The 17,739-nt window shown below is 39.0% G+C and overlaps 1 protein-coding gene across 2 annotated transcripts; it reads right to left on the bottom strand.

Annotated features, from left to right (window-relative positions):
* Positions 1–2,674: 2,674 nt before the first annotated feature.
* TRMT6 (tRNA methyltransferase 6 non-catalytic subunit) lies at positions 2,675–17,668 on the bottom strand. 2 transcript variants are annotated; one of them, XM_051615752.1, is made up of 11 exons: positions 17,511–17,668; positions 15,346–15,473; positions 14,828–14,937; positions 11,873–11,964; positions 11,707–11,790; positions 9,845–9,969; positions 8,561–8,925; positions 8,236–8,321; positions 4,948–5,050; positions 4,777–4,863; positions 2,675–3,433 (listed from the first exon to the last, which is right to left on the bottom strand). In XM_051615752.1, exons 1-11 carry the CDS (start codon positions 17,618–17,620, stop codon positions 3,260–3,262), a joined length of 1,464 nt encoding a protein of 487 aa, XP_051471712.1. In that variant the 5' UTR covers positions 17,621–17,668; the 3' UTR covers positions 2,675–3,259. The 2 variants fall into 2 exon arrangements, with proteins under 2 accessions (XP_051471712.1, XP_051471713.1); XM_051615753.1 differs by lacking the exon at positions 14,828–14,937 and adding an exon at positions 16,836–17,003 and having other exon boundaries at positions 17,511–17,573.
* Positions 17,669–17,739: the final 71 nt, after the last annotated feature.

Below are 17,739 nucleotides of genomic sequence, written 5' to 3'. Positions count from 1 at the left end.
ATGATTTTTTTTTTAAAGCTCATCTTATGCAAACATGCAGTCATTAATCAGTCATGTTCTGCTTAAAAACATGTTCCTTGAAAGGCTTCAAAACCAAACATTACTCAGTGGCTTCCAAGAGCTTTGTGACAGTGGAATTGCTGCCACAAGCACTGAGAGCTGAGTAGCTGTTGGGACCATTCCTGCCTGGTCCATTTTTATCTACACATTTGCCTCACCTGTTCAAGATTTTTTGATGGGTAATGCTAGATTATTTTTTTTTTCTTTTAAGTAGCCAATACAATTTAGATTAATTTCCATTACTTAAAGGCAAATTGCCTGCTTTTGGCATTAAAGCTGGGTGGTACAATTTAAAACAAATATTGGTGTATTAAGATGCATAATCTTGTTCCAGGAAATCAAGTGAGGCAGAAATGGTGGGTTTGGCTTCTGAAGAAGTGTTGCACCTGGTTAATGATTAATTTGATGAGTAGTTTTAGTAAAACACAGGAATGGAAAGCTTGGTAACTGCTTTTTTGATCTGCTCCTATTTTCAGTGAATTTGCATAATGAAGGCAGTTCTGCTCTGTGCCTAAAGGTAGGAATAAAACCAGCTCCCCCATCTCTTAAGTGCAGCGATACCTTTACCAGTGCAGGCCCTGGCCCTCCTCCTGCTGCACCATTCCTCACCATTCCAGCACCAGCCCTTCTGGCAGCACATGAGCCCCAGCAGTGGAAGCTGCCATTTCAGCTTGCCCGTCCGCACCAGGTTCTCTCCCTCTTCAAAGGGATTGTGTCTGCAGATCTCAGTGGCCTGAAAATCTCTGGTTTAATATCCATGGCCTTTCCACATTCCTTATCTACACATCATTGACCAAAAATTAGAATATACTCACTTGTTATGTTTTATGCCTCTGGACGTGAAAGTTATTGGACGTGGTGCCTTGAAGGTCCAGTGATCACCAGGTTCCTGAGCTACACTTCATGGACACTAAATGCAGGTATGTCAGCGTTGTCCTCACCCGCCTTCTGCCTCTCCTCTTAGAGATGCTCTGTGTTACATCCGTTATTTTCAACTTGCCTTAAGACCTTACAGGATGCACTCTCTTCTCAGTTGTGCTGGATCTTCCCTTACTTGTCACTTGGCAAACTACAAAGGCTCCCTAGTTTCAGACAATTGTATTTCAACAATGTGTCTCTCATGGTAGACTTTGACTCATTCACGTTTCAGTTAGAACAGGAAGAGTGCTGCACCGAGATGTGCTCTTCCACTAGTACATATTGAGTATGCTACATACATTTGAAATGCTAATCATTTAAAATACTTGAACAATTTCTTGGTTTCTTACTTTTATTGGCACAAGCATTATCATGCATTTAAAGATTGCAGGATGGGATTCAGTACTGAGGGCATTAGTATTAATGCTGGAGAAACTGAAGCCAGCTTGGATTTGACCTGAAGTCGTTTTTTCAGGTGTTCCAATATTGTTTATTTCTCAAAACTGAGCTTTTGGTTAGACAAATACAACAGATTTTATTTTTTTCCCCTCAGGTAATTACTTTTAGAACATTATGTATGGTAAGAATTTAAAACCTAACTTGCTTAACCTAACATTTGCCATAAATATGGCAGCCAAGTACCTCTGCCTGCTTTAAGTAAGGAAACTGAGGCAAGAGAATTTTTGAGTATTAATCTCCTGGCTGACGCCGATTTCCTAATTTTCTTGCCTTTCCCTAGTTTCCAGGCTTCTACCCATTGCTCTAATCTAGGTTGCCTCAGAAATTCATCATATACTGGGTGTTGGCAGCTTTCAAAGTCTCAGTCTACCTTCAGCATGTACAGGTGGGACACACAGCAGAGGAAGACTTCTCTTCCCTCACCTGTTTCCCCACTAACTCTTGAAAGTTGAGAAATCCAGAACTTAAACCTTAGTGAAACCACACATCACCTTTCTGTTCCCTGCACGTGACTTGCAACACTTCCACTGGACAGAATGGTGAGAGGGGCAAAGCATGTTTTTCATTTCCACTTACTTGCTGGAAGGCAGAGGAGCTGGTGAAACAAGTTTATGGGTTTTTCATGCAAGCAAGAGGAGAGAAGCTTTCCATAAAAAATGGGAAAAAAAGGGAAGTTACAAAAAGCAGGACAGAAACCTGAAGATACACTGTACCTTAAGAAATCCCTACCTGCTGCTTCACACAAAATATAATCACTGTTTTATTTTGAGCTGATGGTGTCCTGAAGGAGCATTATTCTTACAAATACACAGAATTTTACAGCTTTATGAAGTCAGATGTCTTGATCCCAAAGCTCCAGATTCCCCTGATGACTAAGTTCAACCACAGAAGTCAAGTCCTGCTGGCTGTACAAGCTCACATATGGGCCTAAAGCTTCCCACTGGGATTCAGGTGTGGGTACAGCCAGCAAGGGTATTCTCCTCCTAAAGCCTCTGCTAGACCTTTTTACTTCCAAAGAAGAGGGAAAAGTAAGAAAAAGAAAGTAAATCTCATTAGGAAAAACATCCTGAATTTAATTGAAATGGCAAATGCAAAGTTTAAAAAAATAATTAAAAAGATACACATCATGAAAGATAAAAGAGGAGAATAAATATATATACAGCAACCAAATTTCAAAATAGTTGTATCTTAAAATATGTAACAACTCTCAGGAAAAATGACAGGCAATACTAATGGAGACATTGTTTAAATATTTGGTATTTTAATTTATGAAGGTACACTTTATTTCAGGAGAACATGGGGTCATGCTGTGAAGTTCTGGTATGAGTAGTCTCTTATTGTTTCTTTAGAAAGAAAAGTTTGTGAATGTTGCTGCATGCTTTCTTATATTGAACACAGTTGGGTCCTGTGTTCAAAGGAGACAATGTAGAATGTTTTACCATGATGCTGGTCTGGGAAAATGGGAAGTTAAGTTAGGTGTGTTGATTCGGACTCAACTTGTCAAAAATCTACTTCATCACACCCACTTTTGGCAACAAACAAACAGAAACCCTTCACTGATGCTTTAGCTACTCCTGATGTTCTTTCTGATGTGTGTTTTCAGTGTGATGTTTGCTTCCAAAGGTTTTTATTCTCATTCTGATTATGGAAACTGGTGAAGAGCCAGAGGAATCCCCCCTGCCCTGTGCAGTTCTGCTGCTTTTTGCTGGCAGGTGTATGACAGGTACCATTTCCGTGCTGTCAGGAGCACAGAAAGTACACTTGTTATTTTAATAACAGCAGGACTCCTGAGATTTCAAAACCAAAATCAATTCTTCAAATATTAACAGTGAAGGTCTTGAACTTTGCATCTTTTAGATGATGGCTCTTCCATCTTCAGGGCTTCTGAATCACTGGAGTCAGATTTGCTCTTATCCAAGACAACAGTTATACCAGAGAGCAGGTATCCTCCACCTCCGCTCATTGTCAGTTTTGGGTGGCTTCGATCTGGTAAGACCTTTAAAAAATAAAACCACAACAAAAAAGCAATAAAAAGTCACATTTGATGTGCACATCAAATGGTGTAATTTAAGCTTAGAGTATAAGATGTAATTTTTTTCCCAGGCATCAAAACAAACAGCCATTTGGGAAGTGTGTTTATCTTGAAGGGCAAAGTATCTGCATTACAGTTATAGACATACATAAGAATAGAGGCTGCTGCCTTCCTGATTACTTCTCAGTGGAATTTCTAGCAAAACTATAAAGTCAAGGTTTGGGATACATGAAAGTCTCATTAATGTATTTGGAACTGGTGTACTTTGCAAGAAACTGCAGCTGTTCTAACACAACAGCATTAATAGATACAGTAATTTCCAGTTCTGTCTCTCTAATCTTTATGTAGCTACTCTTAAGACATAGCAATGAACTATCACTTGCAGCCAGGTTACAATTTTCTGTGAACACTTTCTCTTCAGTGATGCTCCCTCCTTGCTTTGACTGTTGTCACAGGTCTAAACTGATGTATATGTGGCCAGGAGCTGGTGCAGTATTGTTCCTAACTGCACCGAGACATGGTAACCCTTACCAAGCCTCACTTGTGTGAACATCTTCATCTATCCATCTCCTACTCATTCCCAGTTTGGTTGCCTGCTGAATGCTTAGTGATTGTGGCCACCCTTGAATTAAGACATCCCCTAAACAACACCTCCTTACAGACTCCAGAAGCCTATGGGTGAGGAGAAAGTAAAATGCAAGAACCTCTTCAGAGGTGGCGAGCTGCTTAGACATCAGATGTGCTTCTGCCTCTACATAGCTGAGAGGGTACTCCACATTTGCAAACATGTTGTTGAAACACAGTTAGTGGAACTGACATTTTTCACAGTGGAGATGTTTTCCCCCCTCTCAGCTGGTTTTCACTGTTCAGTTCCCAGATGGGATAAGTTCTTGTTAGTTAAGTTCCAGGAAACATGTTATTTGAAGACACTGACTTAGAAAGTCACCACCATTCTCACCATTATTTTTTTTTTCAGCTATGAAACACACTGGAAATGAATAAACACTTGTCATTTTTTGCTACATCTCCCTTACATTACATTAGATTGTCCTTCACTTTAGGCTAAAGCAGCACAAATATTGCATTAGTCAGAGTGCTACAAACACTTCAGCAAACGCTTAAATGAAATGCTTTGTAAGTAGAAAAAGTATTTCCATCTGAAATGGTTGCAACGCAGCATTAAGACAGTATTTTTCCCATTGCTCTCAGGTAAAAAAAAAGAATGTGCTTATTCATAGTTTCAGTCAGTCCAAAATGCACTTATTTCCCCAGAACTCATGCAGTTTTGCACTTACTGCAATCCTTACCTGGTAGTTTCGTAGCCAGGTTTCAGACAGCTTTAGGTTAATAACACCGCCTCTTTCCCGCAGCTTTGTGTAACATTCTAATAGTGGCTTAAAAAATATAAAATAGTGGGTTATACAGTAGAATAGACTCAAACCTGAACTGTAACAGCTAAAGTAACATACTTGATGTACCTCTTTATACTGGCAGTAGACAACAAAAGGCCTTGAAGGAGCAACAAATTCCAATAAAGAAAGTAATAAAGGAGTGGGATGAAACTTGCTGGCTACAATCAAGCTGCAAAAGAAATTTCACAGGTTAGTTTTCTGCTTCCATCAAGTGCTGTTTTCTCCTACTTAGCACAGTGATCAATTATAGCTTAAATGTTGCCAATCAGCGTGTTTTCATGGCTCCAACAGCTCCCCAAATATAAAAGCAAATCAAGGTTTCCTACTTAATTAAGTAGGATTTAAGTAATTTCCTACCTAATTAAAAGGACAAAACAGTTGCTCCCTAAAGTGCAGTATATTAAACACACTGCAGAAACACTAATTTCAGCTGTGTTGAGCTCCACAGTAACTCTTGCAACTCAAGAATTTTCATGCTGCTTTCTCTACCCTAAGACCACTGTCCAAATATAGTTTAAATTTTGTCACTGCTAATTGTTGCATAGAACGTAACCTCAATTGTGATTCTTTAAATTGGGTATTCTTCATTAAATACATTTTTATATTAAAAAGTCACTATTTAAAGAGAAAACAATCCCTAAAATATTTTTTAAAGAAATTACGCCCTTGCCAACTGAAAGGCTTCATACTTTGTTCTTCATCCTCATTTTAATATCACACTGTATCTCATGTTTATACATGCTTAAGGTTCTTTACAAGTATCTTGAGTTTTTAATATATAAAAAAAAAATCACTGCTAAACTATACTGCAATAACTGTTCAAGACTCAATATGTTAATAGGTTGTATTTGTGCAGAAGAATGAGCTAGTTAAGCTACTTGTCCAGGATACAGTTACTATATTAAAAGACCAATCCGTTAATTATCATTTTTTCTCCAGGGGAACATACAGCACTGGAGACACCGTCAAACTTACCTAAGGGAGGTAAAAAAGGATGTTCAATTTTCTAAACACAGCAGAGATAAAGAGATGAAGCAATTACTTTACAGTTTGCTATTTGGTTTTGTCTGCAATTTTAGTCTTGCAGGATACAGATTTAACCCTAATTCCAACCTTCAAAAAATGTGTACTCAGTCATTAAGTGAGTGGACCAGAAAGAAGAAAGATGGCAGGCTGTGCCTCAGAAGGTCTGGAATGCTGCACTACCACTGCAGGAGCTCTGCCAGACAACAGGAAGGTAAGTGAGAGATGAGAGACTGTGAGAAACCAAATTCTCTTCTCCCATATGGCAGCCCATATTGCTGCCAGCAGGTAGTCTGGCCAGTCGCAGAATTAAAGTAACGGGTGAGAGGGGAGAAGGTGGAGGTAGAGGAAGGGCAGGGAGGGGGTGTGATCCAATTCTGAACACACGGTTGTCTATAAACCAATTGCAACTTATATCATAGAAATTTAATGGTCTATCTGAGAATCGTCTTGAAAGAATACCAAATCCCTAAGGAACGTCCTCCTCTTTCCCCTTAAAGACTTAGGACAGACTGCAACTCTACTCAATGGAATTTAACAAATAGGTCTAGTAGAAGCACTGGTTTACCACGTCAGGATTTCCACAAGATGGAAATTTTATTAAAATTGTATCTTATACATAAAGTAGTAAATATTGTTAAATTCAGGACCTCAGAAGTCATTATCTAGAAGTTGGTGCCCATCTTTACCTAACAACCATTTTTTCTTCACTCGAAGTCCTAATTTCCCTCCCCACTTCCAATACTAACCAGCTTCTTACCTATCCTTTCCCTGTTTCTCTCTTGCAAAACAAAGTAAATCCCAATTTCCCTGCCTGCTTCTACTCACATGCCAAGTTGTTAGTTGGAATAGTTTCTTTATTCCATGCCAATTTTCCCTGGCTTAGCAATATATGTACCCTGTGGTTCTCGATCTAAACAGATGATGAACTAGAAAAGGCAGATGTCTAAAGAAAGGTGATCCTGACTGACCCATCTGGGACAGTTCCTTCAGGCAACCACACACTTCTCTTTCCCCCCATCGTGCTGAAGTTTTCCTGAAGCAAGAAATCACTCGTCCCTTTGAGGGTATGATTTTTTACAGCTTTCATGCATTATGAAGGACAAAAGGAGGACAAAAGTGACTGAAAACCAATGAACAAGATACAAATACTAAATACTCTTCCTTGAACTCAATCAGCAACCAAACATACTATTTAACACTACAGGAAGAATCAAGGAAAGTCAAATATTAATTTTTGCTTTGCCAGACCATGCACAGACTTTAATTATAATGATGGGTGCAGGACACAGCAGTAAAACCAGAAAAAAACACTCCCACTGCTAAAGAAGTTTAATCCCCAGAGGTGCTGCTGCTGCCAAACAGACATGCAGTGCTTTGAACAGACCTGTTTCATTGCTTTGGAGGAGGAATTACCTGTGTGCACCTTTACAGAAAAGGCTAATTCTACCACTTAAGTGTACTACATGAGATATACTAAAATACGAATGAGCACAAGTTAAAACATTTCATAATAACAAAATGTATACACAAGCATTAAAACAGAACCCATAAATGTGTATTAAAATGTATCTGAGCAGAACAGCTTTATTCCCAGTGAGCCAATATTTGTAAGAGAGGAAAAAATGAATATGTATGTTATTAAATTAACTAAATCAAGGTTATTTGATTAACTCAAATCACTTCAGCATTTGCTAAGAACATTAATAAAAAAGTCACAACCACTAAGTGCTCTTATACTATAATGGAGCTGAATTTCTAGGAATATGCTTATCATATTTGGTTTAAACTTCTGATATTAAATATTGATGTTAAATTGTTTCTTAGAAACAATTGATCCTGGCCAAATCAGGTAACATGAAGTTACAGTTCTTCCTGTGTACAAAAGAAATTATTTTCTAAAAAACAAACCAGACTAACCCACAAAACAACACTTATTTCCAATTCAATAAATTTAAAACCTCAGTTTTTACTTTGCCAGTTAGAATCTGCTGATTTTTATTAGCAATAGTTTACTACTAAATTCCACCTGGATTCTGTTTCTCTTTGGATAGAACACATTTTTTTAATATATTTTTTTAATGTTTACTCATAGCTAGTCAGGAAACTGACTTTTAGATCATGAGATTTCAAACTATTTAAATAACAGAAAAAAATCTCAACCAGGCAAAAAACCAAACAAGACCCAAGACACACCTGAACTGACTGCTTCCTTTTAAATATTAAGAAAAAATTAGAGTATTTTTAAAACAAAGCTTTTACTTCTTTCAAAGGAAATTATCTTCTGTAGGTGTGTTTTCAAATAGAAGACCTGCCTTCAAACAAACTCACCCATCAGCATTCTTGTCTCTCAACAAAGCAGCAGTTTCTATCAGCTTTTTCCTTCTCTCCCACTGTTTTCTTTGCTTTTCCCGAACCTTTGAACAATAAAACAAACAGTTTGCACTTTAAATGGTAATTACATATTAGATCACTATTGCATCAACTGAATTTTCATTTTTTCCATCTTAGATGGCTTCATGAAAGACAAGAGTCAACTTCCAGAGTTCCATTTTAACACCTGAATAAGCTGTATTTCAGCATGTCTGATTCAGACAGCAGAATTTTAAGTATGGAGACATTGTAAAACTTGAATAACCAGAATAAGTATTCTTACATTTTCTTTATTTTCTTTTTCTTTGTTGTCTTTAAATTCTACATCTTCAGCATTTATATCCATTGTCTCTTGTTCTTCTGTTTGGTTAATCTCCATAGCTGCTTCAGTAGTAGATTCCTCCTCTGTTTCCTGTAGGGAAGTCTGCTTCTCATCAGCCAATCCATTGCTTTCTTCTCCCACTAACACACCATCTTCAGGTTCTGAGGGAAGAGTCTCTGTAGAAAATGTCCCAGAGAGGAGACTATCTACTTTGCTGAGGGGAAATTCATGAAGATTATCGAAAAAAGGCTTTGGAAATCCAAAACAACTAGTAGCAGCTCTAACAGGTCCTCCTCCTGGATACATCTGAATAATGGATCCATAGCCTGTGAGAGCAAAAGAATAAAAAACACATTGGAAAGCCGGGGTTTGAAGAACACATTTAAGAATAGGTGAGTAAACTGCCTGCTCTTAATCTGTCACCAAATTTAACAGGCTGTTGATGTATGCCTCAAGGAGGAGACACCTCAAGGTGTCCTTATTGGAAGGACAACAGTTACTGCAACTCAGAAGGGCAAGGTAATTATGCATGCATTAAATACACATTTAGGATTAGCATAGAACATAAAAGCACTGACAAATTGTTAGATAGACTAATTTAATGAAGAAAAAGACCAATTTTCTACAGTAATTGTTACTTACAACTGTGGAGTAGTTTTAATAAAAAATTAAAGCTTATTTAAACCACATTAGTAGGCAAATAATTTCTTCAGCATCCAGACTGTCCCTCTGAAGGAAGAGATGTCAAATGCTTTAACACACTAAAAAGAACTTTTCAATAGTTGTACTGAAATTGCATCTTATTTAATTTACTTCAGCAAGTATCCCTATGGTTAAAAGTTGCTGAAACAAAAACAATGCATAGTGTAAGTGCCCGTGGGCTTCTCAGCCAACAGACATCACATCTGGGTGCACATTATGTCACACTTCCTACCTTTCCAGGCTTCTGGAATATAATTGTCACCTCTGGTGTCTTTGACTGACTTACAATGAAACTAATTCACTTAGCTTGAGAAATAAACACATCAAACTTCTAGAATGCGATCAAGAAAATGTCATATACTACTTATAAATACACACTTTGCTGCTGTTAAATCTCTGGCACTGACCAAAATGAAAGATACCATTTTCAGTGCTGCAGGCTGTCTGAATTCCAGTGTTACTATTTGGGTTTTCTGCCATTCAATTCCCTGGACCTCCCAGCTGACTGGTAAGAATCTGCATACAAGCTTCTGTGTCACTTACCTCCCATGCGCTCCATCACGGCACCCAGCACAAGGCCTGCACATGTTTCCATGACAATCATCTTGTTGCCAGCACGGACATTTCCCAGAGTCAACATCTGAGCTAGGGTGTCATATCTCAAGTGGCTGAAGACAGAGGGTTTTAAGAAATACCAAATTAAGTTTTCTTACAGTTAGAAATACTGTGGATTAGCTCAGGAGGGTATAAAATGTTGCATTACAGGTAGATCTTCAGGAAGAGCATCAGAGTCACCACGCTGAGACTCATAATTAACCAACTGGTAATAAAGAAGCACTAGAACCAGAGCTAAGAAGAAACTAGCACGGAATAGCAAAAGCAGGATATGAAGTAGTGTGCACATATTGAAGTGCACATCTCATGCTGTGTCAGACTGAAAAAATAGGTTCTAAACTTGTCAGTTATTTTCGTTTTCTCTGACATGTCAGTTTTGTAAAGAACAAATGGCATTTGAATGCATTTCCTAACCCAGTGATTGATCCTCAGTGACTTCCATCCATTTCACAGCAGCACCCACCACCTGCAATTTAAAGCCTAACTCTACTGACTGCAGCACCTGTGCTGAAGAGGCTTGGTGATGGCCAAGGAACTGACAACTAATCTTAACAGGTAAATAAAGCCAGGTGAAGGAGATGGGGGAAGGAAAAAGGTTTGAGAAGCCTCAAATAACATAAATTTGAGGGTTTTTGAGAAGCCTCAAATAACATCAATTTGAAGGCTTTTAGTCTCAGCATCTAGATCTACTTTTACTGCTTTAAAAACAGTAAATGGGTCTATCTTAAACACTGTCTCTAACAATGTATCATTTACAGAATCAGAATCCTCAGGCTTGGAAAAGACTTCTAAGATCACCAAGTCCAACCATTACCCAAGAAAAACCCCACCATGCCCACTACAGCATGCCCTGAAGTGCCAAACCTCCATGTTTCTTAAACACCTCCAGGGATGGTGCCTCCACCACCTCCCTGGGCAGCCTGTTCCAATGCCTGACCACTCTCTCAGTAAAGAAATTGTTCCTAATATCTAGTCTAAACCTCCCCTGGTGCAACTTCAGGCCATTTTCTCTGGTCCTAACTTTTCACTGGGGAGAAGAGGCCAACGCCCACCTCACTACAACCTCCTTTCAGGCAGTTGTAGAGAGCAATGAGGTCTCCCCTCAGCCTCCTCTTCTCCAAACTAAACAATCCCAGTTCCCTCAGCCTCTCCTCAAAGACTTGGTTCTCTAGACCCTTCACCAGCTTGGTAGCTCTTCTCTGGACACTCTCCAGCACCTCAATGTCCTTCTTGTAGTGAGGAGCCCAGAACTGGACACAATATTTGAGGTGCAGCCTCACCAGTGCAGAGTGAAACTCAAAGTCAGCTAGCACTCTGATGTCCTCGCCCCCCAAGTCCTGCCCCCAGTGTTAACCACATGTTCTGAAATTCTGAAAACTTCTAATTGAAGAAGATTTTGAATCCCTAACACATTAAAGACAAAAATTCCTGCATCTGGTAGGTGGCTTGTTATTTTGATTACTGAGCCAGAAAACAGAGACGATGTGCCCCTGACCAAAACCAGGTAGGAGGAGACCTCTGACAATGCAAAGAGCCTCTGTCTACACAAGCAATTAGCAAGTTGGCAGTGGTAGGGAAATGGTAAAAGTTGATGCTGCATGCAAAAGTTTTCCTCTTTGCTGCAACAGCATAATGATTCATTTTCTAGATCACATTTTTATAAATTCATCTGCAATCTTTCCATTAACAGGAAAAAAAGAAGAAACATATACTCTGGTATAATACAGGTAATTTGAAAAATATTTAAATATCTGTTATAATTTGAAAAAAGAAACTAAATTAAAACTTACTTTATTTTTCCAGGTTCCCTTGCGTAATACATTGTTGAAAGAATGCGAGTGGATGGTTTTACAATTGTAATAACTGCCTCATATCTGTAAGAAACACATAGTCATAGTCTTATCTTCACCAATGAGAGAACTACTAAGTATTTTGCACATTTAAAAATCCACTTACTTTTTTTTCTTCTTCTTTATGTATTTATCTTGAGCAAACTCTGTTTTGTCTCTGAATGTTGTACTGTTCTCTATTAACTGTTGAACTATTTCCTTGGAAGAAACAATTTATTTTTATTATAACTGGTATGTATTTCTCATTAATTTCATATATATAGTATTTTTTAAACAAGTACTGAAAATATTTTCTTCAGTAGAGGCCTGTATACCATTAACTTCAACTAACATCAATGGCAAAGTAAATTTCTATTAATCAACATGACAAGCAAGGTGCTACCCTAACCATGCGCAGGAATTTGATCACATACTGTTGCCTCTAGGTGATCTTTATCTACATAACACCAGTGTAAAATGATAAAGCTGAGAATGCTTATCCTGAAAAAGGGGTATCTGATGCAGAGGGAGTCTGGTAGATGCCAGGACTAACTCATGAGAGAGGACAGACTCTACTGGAGAAATGAAGAACGGGCAGGATCGTTCCACTCCGGAAGTCATTCATTCTGCTCTTACTGTGAAGCCTCAGTACCTACATATTCTTAGCCCATGCCAAATGTGAATGAGAATACCCTGCTTTCTCTAAGTGATTAGGTATTTTTCATGAGGCAGAGTTTATGTTTCTTGGCAGTTACTATGGACCAACTGACACATACTCTGTCAGTTTAACATGCCCCATTGGAAGTGGGTTGCATGACAGTACCCTAAGTCCTGTGTGAAGCTATACAGGCAAAAATCTTTTACAAAAACAAAACAAGGAACCTGATGTCATATGTAATATTTACTTTAATCCAACTCCCTCTTTGGGTCTCTTATCTGACTTTAGCATCTCTATATATAAGGGTATCTGTTTTCCAGACTCTCCTAGTTCTTCCTCTATAGTTGGACTATTTATCAGACATCTCCCTTACCCACTTACTTTATTCTGCTTCCCAAATTGTGCTAGACTTCTGTACCAGTTCCTTGCACATTGTCAAACTCCTTAGCATTTACTATTTCCTGCAATACTGTCTCTGACTTCCTCCTTCTCTAGCTCCCAGTTTTTCCCAGAATTCCTAGTTTTATTTCCTGATCTCCTTGTTCTAATCTCTCCCCTTTGCCAATCCCAACTCCTCTTCCTCATACTTTCAGGTTCCAGCTGGAGGGAACATTAAGACCTCCAATGGAAAAAAGCTGTCCTTTCTCAGGGTTTGCCCCTGTGCCTGCAATACAACAACAACTGCTGCATAGTTCTGTTTTGGCTGTTGTGATCAAAGTAGTTTAACTGCTAAAATTTAGTGTCTCTACTGAACATGTAGGAAGAGTAGTAGTATAACCTGACCTCACAGGAGTTTGGAGAGGTGGTGGGGAATGACAAAATGAGTATTTTCAATGTGGACACTGCATCTCCCATTGTGCTTTATGAGCATGTTCCAAAACTCACTTGCTGTTGCTGCTTTTCAAGCCATTATTTCATTAAGCCCCTCAAATACTTAAAATGTACTATTGGTGGCATCAAACAGCGTATCTTTCTTTCTTTGCCTTATTCTCAGAAAAAAATTAATGCAGTGTCTCGGTTGTTTGATTTGTTATTTGTTTGTTGTTTTTTTTCCCAGTAAACTTAACATTGAGGAAAGGGCAAAAGCCAAAGGGAAGCTGTGGCACTATGCAATGCCCTAGGAGTACAGGCCACTTCATGTGTTCATCCCAACACCTATCATTCCTCGGGCCAAGGAAGGATTTGGAAAGCAATGGGAAATCAAACCCCATTAACACTGAGGTTGCTTTATTTCAAAGGACAAGCTTCTTTAAACACAGCCTGTGCCGCAAAGACATGCCATTCACAAACAGGAGTTCAGATTTTACCAGACATTTATGGAAGAATAATAATATCTACAGCTGTGAATACAACAGAACCTAAAATGAGTATTCAGCTACAGCTCAGAAGGCAGAGTTAACAAATAAGATGTTTTAATAACCTAACAGTATGATAGATGTATGGCACAGACATGCTGCTGACATACAGAAAAGCCAAAGTGATCTTCTGCCACGAATAAACAGAACAAACAGACAATATCAAAGCTGTCAGACTGATTAGTACATTCTTTTCAAAGAGGTAACACCACGAGCAGCACAAGCAAACAGAAGAAATACCAGTCTAAACTTCTTGGTCCCAGGCATTATTACGCAGGCAAAAGCAGAACAGCTGCTCTAAACAGGAGCAGCAACCAGCAAGATGCAAAGAGGAGATGAACTTGATGTGAGCATAAGCGATGTCTTATTTTTATTAGAACGGGTAAATCAAAATGAGGGAATTTTGACTGGTAATGTGTACAGAACAGAACTGGCTGCAATGGTTTATTTACATGTAAGACAGCCTCACTTCTTGTTGACAAACTGTGGGGTAAAATCCAATCCCTTTTCTAACAGAATGGAACTGATCTCCTGAGAATATTCTTAGCTTTTAGGGTGCAGGTGAAACACAGACATCACACGTGTTCAGCAGGTACCACCTAGAGGCACACTGATAGCCCTTTTGTTACACAGTGTTATTTGTTAATACTTGGGTGTTTATCCATGATCCTTTCCTATGCCTTTAATAGTTTAATTATTGCATTATTTCAATATGTCTGTGGTATAGAAATAACATTTTTAGTCTTACAAAGAAACCAAACTAAAAGGTGATGATGCGAGCTGTATTTCCTCAAAGGTTTTAACACTTCTTTTTGTCTGTTAGGACTTTTGATGCCATAAAAATGCATACTTCACTCTATTGACAAATCTGCCAACCTTACATGAAGTTTTCTCTGAAAATAGCCTTTGCCTTTTTGTAAGAACAGATCTTTAGGAAAAACATTACTTGAGCAGAAGAACAAAGAAAAAACACTGAAGTCTATGCACAGATAAAAAGAACAGCCTATTTTGTAAACTAAAATATAACCATCAAGGTAGCACAGAAATGACACCAAAACCTTATTTTTACCTGTCCTTTAATACCCTTGTCCTTCAAAGCCTTTATGTCATCATGAGTCAGTTTTTGAGACTTTCCATCGTCAACTATGTTACGATTATCTGTACCTGCTTCTTTTGTTTCTAAAGGAAAAGGATATAGATTTGTAAAATCTAGCTCTGAGTATCTTTAAGTTGGAGAAACACACAATTTTAGTTTCACAGAAAGACTTCTCAGGATTAAGCCCACATGCTCCACGGCCTTACAAACTACTGCCTAAGCAATCAATCAAATGTAGTATGTAAAACACACCTTAGTATATATGTTCACCCAAGCTAAGGTTAAAATTTTCTCCCATATTAAAAAGCTTATTTGTTACAGAACTAGTGAAACAGCAGATCAAGACAAAACCATGCACCTTTAAGACAGAAATAATGTAAGTAGTGTTAAAATATGATTAAAAGAAAGCTTTTCCAATACCTTTAGTATTAGCAAAAGAACAAATTAATTGGAAAAAATCTGTCCAAACACCAGTCAATCCCCAGGAATACCTGTGGTAGTCTCTTCCACTTCTTGCTTGGGCTGGAGGTTTCCACCGCTGGTTACCTCAAATGTAGTTCCATAAATATGTCCAATGGCATTATCCAGATAGAACCACTGCTTCTCAAAAATAATTTTTCTGAAACAATAAAGAAGTTAATGATATTAAAAGCATTATTTTTACTGTGTCTGAAACCCACAACAGTTGAAAGTAAACTATAGCTTCATACATGCCATTTTTATCTACATTCTTAAAGAAAAGCATAAAAAGTGAACTTAACCACAAAAAACACATTAAACTGAAAATGGTTAGGAAAACAAAGAACCTAGACTGAGCACACAGTAAGAAATATAACTTGTTTTTTCAGCTCAAAAAAATTCTAGAATGACAGATAAAACAAGACTAAAGCACTTGAATTACATAGTACCAATTTTGACAGAGAAAGTCAGAACAAGGCAAGGAATGAAAGTAATCTGAAGTGCAAAAAGATGGGCATAAACCTGTATTTTGAGGAGCTCCTTTGAAATAACATTTGCCAAAACACTATGAAGAAAACAGACAGCACAGAATGTAGTGTAATCCTAGAAATGTTTAATAAAAATAAATTTAAAAAGAGGGTATTTTATTATCCCTTCCATTTTGATTGCACTGAGAGAGGTTTGCATTTTGCTTTCTTCACACAAAAAAGGATCCACAGAGCCTGTAACTTTCAGGCTGACCTACAAAGGTTTCCCTGCTGAACAGGGACATTACTGATCTTGTTAAATGGAAAAGGTACCAGTGTATACGCCACACTCACATTTCAATCAAAACTTACCAATATAAGCTAAGCAAAAGGTTGAGTTCTTTGTTATTTCCAGTTTTCTACTGACTGAAGTACGCAATTCATGCATATATTTTAAATATTCTATTATCCTTATCCCCAAATACAATCCAGAATTTAAACAAAGCCTAAGGATGAATTTTTGTCAAGGACATTACCAAACCCTCTTAATAAAAAATTAACTACATTATACTTGCTCACGTAAAATCTATTAATGCCTGCTAACCCAGATTTTAAAAGACTAATAAATTATTATAAAAGACTTGAAATGACTGACAATAATGTAGGTACATACAAAATAGTCTGCATGTGCTCAAATTTCATTTTGATGATCATTCTAAACAGAATACCCAACCACAGTTACTGTCACATGTTCTTGGAGTGTCCTTATTCTTATCAGATTATAGAAAAAATAATGCAGGAGTTATTTAATCTCCTCTGGCAATATTTACTCTTTGACTCTTTTAATTCTTTGTTTTATGAAAGGGGTTCCGAACAAAAACTGAAGAGGAACCTATGGAACAGACTTTGGCAGTGCTCTACAGGGTAACAAAGTAACTACCTGACTTTGGTGCCAAATTTTACTGGTGAACATTAAGCTTGTCCATAACCAGCACTCCTGAATTCCTAGGTCTCAGCTATGCCATTTTAAAACCAGTCTCATTCAAGCATAGTACCTTTAAATCTCCATGCTACTGATTCAGATGTTTGGCCACATTGCCCAATACTGACTTCTACACATGGGTCTACAAAATTGTCTGCTGCAAGGGGAAGAGCCCAGGCTGTATCCACTGATTACAGTATTTCCTGCGGGGGTGCAGGCGCTTCTTGCTATGCCAGTTGGCCTAGGAAAAAAAAAAATAAAATAGGAGACCTTTCAGAGCATCCCCTCCAAAGCAGTAACTATCCAGAACTGAGATCTTCCTGTGATCTGAAAACTGAAGTCAGTCCCTGTTATTAACAAGGCAAGGCTGCATCTGGCAGGAGTTACCCACAGATGACAAAGATTCGCTCCTCATGCTGCTTCAACTCTTTTCCTATTCAATCGGCACCAGTTTGACAACGACAGCAGAAAACTACATTAAACGCCTTTGAAAGACTTGCCGGAAACACAGCCAGGAGATCTCCTGGGCCTTGGGGTTTCTGTTTCGGTCACAGCAACCGAGGCAGCACCACAATCTTACCACCTGCAGCGAGGCCGTCACTTCTGACCGGCACAGCAGGAAAGCTGGGGGCCACATCTCCCCACACCGGGACACACACACCTCCCCACACCCTCCTGCTTCCCCTCAGGGAAAAGAGAGACGTGACAAGCGAGGGCTCGGAAGCCCCGGGATAACCCCCCCCCTCACCTCCGCCGCAGCACGGGTACCGCTTTGAAGACATCTTCCCGCTTCAGGACGGCGCAATCCCCCTCACAAATGCGCGGGCCCGGCGCCCGCCCGCCCTCCGCCGCCGCCATCACCGCCGGGGCGCCCGGGAGGGGCGGGCAGGGGCAGGCGGCAATGGCGGGCGCGGCGCGGCGCGGGGCGGGCGGCGCCTGCGCACTGAGGCCGGACCCGGCGCGCGGCGCGGCCGTTA

Source organism: Apus apus, chromosome 3, assembly GCF_020740795.1.
Source record: "Apus apus isolate bApuApu2 chromosome 3, bApuApu2.pri.cur, whole genome shotgun sequence".
Lineage (NCBI taxonomy): Eukaryota > Metazoa > Chordata > Aves > Apodiformes > Apodidae > Apus > Apus apus.
This window is presented reverse-complemented; position numbering and strand designations above follow the sequence as displayed.